General features: G+C 35.2%; 1 protein-coding gene across 1 annotated transcript in view; it reads right to left on the minus strand.

The window, feature by feature from the left end:
- Nucleotides 1-2602: 2602 nt before the first annotated feature.
- LOC107702294 (translation machinery-associated protein 16) overlaps nt 2603-5087 on the minus strand; it is a 3649-nt gene continuing 1164 nt past the window's right edge. Inside the window, exons 4-7 of the mRNA XM_016504549.1 lie at nt 4250-4334; nt 3963-4111; nt 3561-3603; nt 2603-3420 (exon numbers count right to left, since the gene is read on the minus strand). Coding sequence (XP_016360035.1) covers nt 3264-3420; nt 3561-3603; nt 3963-4111; nt 4250-4334 — 434 coding nt within the window. The 3' untranslated portion in view covers nt 2603-3263. The remainder of the gene's footprint in view (nt 3421-3560; nt 3604-3962; nt 4112-4249; nt 4335-5087) is intronic.

Genomic DNA, 5087 nt, shown 5'->3' on the forward strand with positions numbered 1-5087 from the left:
ATTCATATAATATTGAATTGATTAATATAATATTTGATTTATTTTCCATTTTAATTTTAAAGTTTGAGTCATTTTATTGTTTTTGTCATTTTATTAGTTATTGTGTTTTTCAGTTTTTTTCAGTTTCAAGTTAAACTAAATAAAAATTAGAAAAAATTGCCTTGACAACTAGCTGAAAAAAATAAATAAATAAACATATATATATGTATATAAGTAACAAGTAACAAAATGTTTTTTTTTTTCTGTAATTCCATGCCATGCTGTCACACAGCGTTGGTGCGTTTGTCCCCTCTCAATGCCGTAGGGGTGCTGGAGTGGCCATTCTGGACCAAGCTCATCGTGGTGGCGGTCGGCTTTGCTGGAGGACTCATCTTCATGTACATTCAGTGCAAAGTCTACCTGCAGCTCTGGAGGAGGCTGAAGGCTTTCAACAGGATCATCTTTGTACAGAACTGCCCCGACACCGTCCGCAGCAGAGAGAACAGGCCGCCCCCTGTCACCCAGAGCAACGGCACGCACAGGGCAGCGGAGGTTTCCGCCCCTCTGACACAAACAAACACAGGAGGAGTGGAAATGGCCCGTTTGACGACGGATGCTTGGTGCTCTGAAACTCAGTAGCTGAAAAGTTCAGGAAAGGGCTCCTGGTGTATATGACCAAAGTGATGTAATTTACATAAAAGCACTTTTTTATTTTTATTAGAGGGTCGGAAAGCCTATATAAGAAGTTTATATCGGGCTGTCAGATTATAACGTAAATTTTACAAAACATGGTGTAAAAACATTACCGCATATAGTCATACCCCCACTCCATACGTAAATAGTGTAATAAGGCATTTCCTTATTGTCTGAGCCATTTATGCTTAAACAGCCTTCATGTTTTTTTGTGTGAGTCTGCAGTCATATCATTAAGACTTATTAAAAGGGCAAGACACTATAGGCAAAAACTGTTTTTTTTTTCATGCACTGGTCAGTTTTGAGATTTTGTGCTATTTGTATGTTTCAGACTAGTGTAAAGAAAACATCCATTTTATTATTATTATTATTATTGCACTTTGCATCTATAGATTTTCTCATACAGAGTTTTTTCATGCACCAAACTTTACCTAAACTTTATTCTAAAGGGTTTTACTGAAGGGTTTGTTCATATATCATTTTCCTGATTTTATACATTTTATTCCTAAAAACATGGTGAAATCATATTTTTCTTACTGTTGACAGTATTTTCTGATTTATCAAGTGATTAAAAGAGGGGATCTAAAATCCCCTATGCAAAAACTTTTGGCTCTAATATGTCAGCAAATGAAACAAGAATTTTGAACCTGTGCAAATTAGTTCTTGTTTAATTAAATTTGCATATTCAAACATAACATTTCAGAATTTTTTTATTTTTTATGTAATCAGTCAACAGGGGAAGTTTGGTGGTATCTATCAGTTAAAGGAACTGTTCCCAAAATGAAAATGTACTCACTCTCAGGCCATCCAAGATGTAGGTGAGTTTGTTTTTTCATCAGAACAATGTGAAATGTAGCATTACATCACTTGCTCACCAGTGAATGGGTGCCGTCAGAATGAGAGTCCAAACAGCTGATTGAAGTTTAAAACAATTCTCCAAATCTGTTCTAATGAAGAAACAAACTCGTCTACATCTTGGATGGTCTGAGAGTGAGTAAATTTTCATTTTTGGGTGAACTGTTACCTGTGGTGTCTTGCCTTAATTGATTGGCAGCCCTATTGTATAGCTTAGATATATTTCTTACTGGTTAGATGTAAAAATTCTTACATTCATAACATGTTCTGAAGTGATTTAGCTGTTCTCTGCTGCTTCATAGATTAGCGAGAACTCTGTGACATCTGAATGTAACGGGATCAGAGGTGAACACAGCAGTTACAGCAGTCATTATTCATGGCACAGAAGTCAATCCTCTAGATCAGGAGCATCAAGCTCAATTCCCAGAGGGCCAGAGCCCTACAGAGTTCAGATTCAATCCTAATTAAACACACCTGATCCAAAACTACATGGTATGTGTGTTGGAGCAGGGTTGGAACAAAACTCTGCAGGGCTCCGGCACTCCAGGAATTGAGTTTGACCTGATCTAGAGCTTTGGCTCTCTCCTCAACTGTCCTTACAAAGAAATAGAATTAAATTAATTTAAAGTCTTCAACAAACCAAGGATACAAGATACATTTACATTGATAAATAGCTTGTATTCTTCAATCTTTTTAACACAATTACTTAGTTTTCAGTGATCTGTAAGAAGAGGTTGTAAATGTGTATTTTTTTCTGTTTATATATATATATATATATACACACACACACACACACAAGAAAATATACACATTATTGTCATTAGTCTTCAAAAAAGTCAACTGAATAAAAAAAAGCTGTAATAAGAATGCAGTGGATACAAGCAATTCAGTGATAAGGTGATATGAGACAAACTTTCTTGGGTTAAACTTTATTTTAAGGTGTTCTTATATTTTAATATACCTATTAATCATTTAATTTCATTACTTTATTATCAATAAATTACTGTTATTACTATAGTAAGTATGTGTAACAAAAACAAAGTGTTACCCATTTCTTGCTTTATCTTGTTTTAAAAAAAAATACACAATAACCTTTTGGCATGTTTATCGGTCTAAAATAAATGGGTAACTATGGTAAATAGGATGGCATTAAGTACAGGATCTATTTTTATTTTCTTTTTAAAAACTTATGCAGCTTTTGAGGAGGTATGTTTTGAAGGGTTTGTGGAGAATAGTGTTTAGCTATTTGTAAGACAGATTTAATATGCAGGTTTGGAGGCGATCATGTTTTGCCAAGTGTTATTCAGAAAGAATAGAGCAAATTGTACTTTTTTTTTTTTTGTATTGTAATTTTCTGCAGCGGTGATCTTGATATATTAAAATAATTATAAAACAAACACACATAGGGCCATGCCAGGATCATGAGATGATCAACATCAGTGTTCACAACTCAAATGCACATTATAAAAGAAACATGCAAAAATCAGTCCGTGCAATAAACCAGTGAATGTCTCAAACGGTTTCAAAGTCTCTGTTTATTTATGAACTAATGATACTGTTACCTGAGTGACTAAGTAACACCCTTCCTCACAACAACATATTTTTGCAAGAGGCTCAGTACACTCTGGTTACTAGTAGGAAGCACTAGTAACACAAAGCAACGTCTTGCTCTTTCTGTCCTTACACAGCATGATGTCCATTCCTCTACAGTAAACTGTAGTAGAGCTGCAGGATTACTATAGGTCTGTATCAGAGTTCCGAGATGCATCTTCCTTATTCTCTTCTTCCATGTGTTTATCTTGTGAAACTGCAGACACGGTGCTATCAGAGCCTTTGGCTGAAACCTTTCTCATCTTAATGTTGGGGAGTTTCTTGAGGTCACTGGTCCACTCTCTATCAAACAAATGTGGCTCAAGGTTAGACGGATTTGATATGTTAAGGGTTGAACTTTACATCGCTAGTTCCAGAAATTCTTTAAATCTGAAGACTTGCTATAAAAAGTTTTAAAGAACATACTTTTAAGCAGTAATTACCTGAATATTTTCAGATGCTTAGAGTTGATGATATCAGGGATTTCTGTAAGGTGAAAAAAGAAAGACAACTTTTAACCATATACAGCATGATGTTGCCTAAGGATAACAAAGATTAACAAGAACATTATGCATATACAATGGCAATAAATGGTTAATAAGGAAGGACGACTTTAATTAAACCAATACAAATCTTTGCATGGCTTGAGGAGGATGCACGCTCTAATGCACTCACCTTGGAAAAACATAATTAGCTATGTGTGTATGTGCAGCTAGAAGTATTCAAGCAGGAAACATTTTATACAAGCATTCTTAGCACTGCTCACATAAAACTCTTAAATGGCAGGAAACAAAAAAAGATAAAGGAGACCTATACAAAAGTTAATGCGAATATTGGAAACATACCAAAGCCACTGCCTTCATACTGAGCTCTCTCTCGCTCCATTGTTTGTTTGATGATAGCTTCTCTAGAGCCGTGCTGACGACCCTGTCGTCCTTTAATACTGTTCGCTAACTCAATCTGCTCCAGCTCTCCATCAAACCGGTGAAGGTACCTGAGAAAGAAGACATGAACCAAGATGCCCGTTTTATTATTATTATTCTCAATATACAGCATTTTCAACTAAATCGAAGACAGTGCTGTGTACTAGAACTTTACAAGTCAAAACAACATTTGCTTAGGATTGTCATACCTCTCAATGATATTACAAGCATCTTGTTTGGTGTATTCTGACTTGTCAGGGTCCAGCTGGCTTTGGAACCACAAAAGTTTTTCACCTGCAGAAAATGAGTTAAGCGGCTTAGAGGAATCTCTAGGTTTATGAAAGGTTCTATTATGAACAAATGTTATACGTTACTAGAACACTCGTTCAAAGTTATGTGGTCTTTATCATTTGGACATCGTTCATGGGACATTATTCTGAAAGGTTTTAATTTGACATTCATCTAACGTTTTTTTTTTTCTTCTCTCGAACGTTACTACTTCAGAGGACATCAGAGTAGCATTCCCAAAATGTTTACAACATGGTAAAACTGAATATTCGCCTAATGTTTTCTCTAACGTTCAAATGACCAAGAAACCCGTTTTTAAAACATGTAAAAAACAAAAAGGACGTCTTAAGAACATTCAAATAACGTTTGGGAACATACTTTAGCATAATACACTCAGAGGCGGACAAAGTACTCAAGTCCATTACTTGAGTGAAAGTACAGATACTGCTGGTCAAATATTACTCCATTACAAGTAAAAGTTGTAAAGACAGATTTTTACTTAAGTAAAAGTACAGAAGTACTTGCTTTTAAAAGTACTTACGTACCAAAAGTAAATTTCCTTTTTTATGTCAATGCACTGTTTTATTGTTGTACATAATACTTGCAATACAATACACCTACTGAATACACTGACTAGCTTTTAGTATCTTTGGAATAAAGAGCTTTTAGAATGTTAAAAACCTATGGGGGAAAAAAATTAACACCACTACCCAACCCCACAAAAGCAGGATGGTAGTGATCTCACAGTTCTGACAGTGT

This window comes from Sinocyclocheilus anshuiensis, unplaced genomic scaffold (genome assembly GCF_001515605.1).
Source record: "Sinocyclocheilus anshuiensis isolate Anshui unplaced genomic scaffold, SAMN03320099.WGS_v1.1 scaffold86, whole genome shotgun sequence".
In the NCBI taxonomy this organism is placed as follows: Eukaryota; Metazoa; Chordata; class Actinopteri; order Cypriniformes; family Cyprinidae; genus Sinocyclocheilus; species Sinocyclocheilus anshuiensis.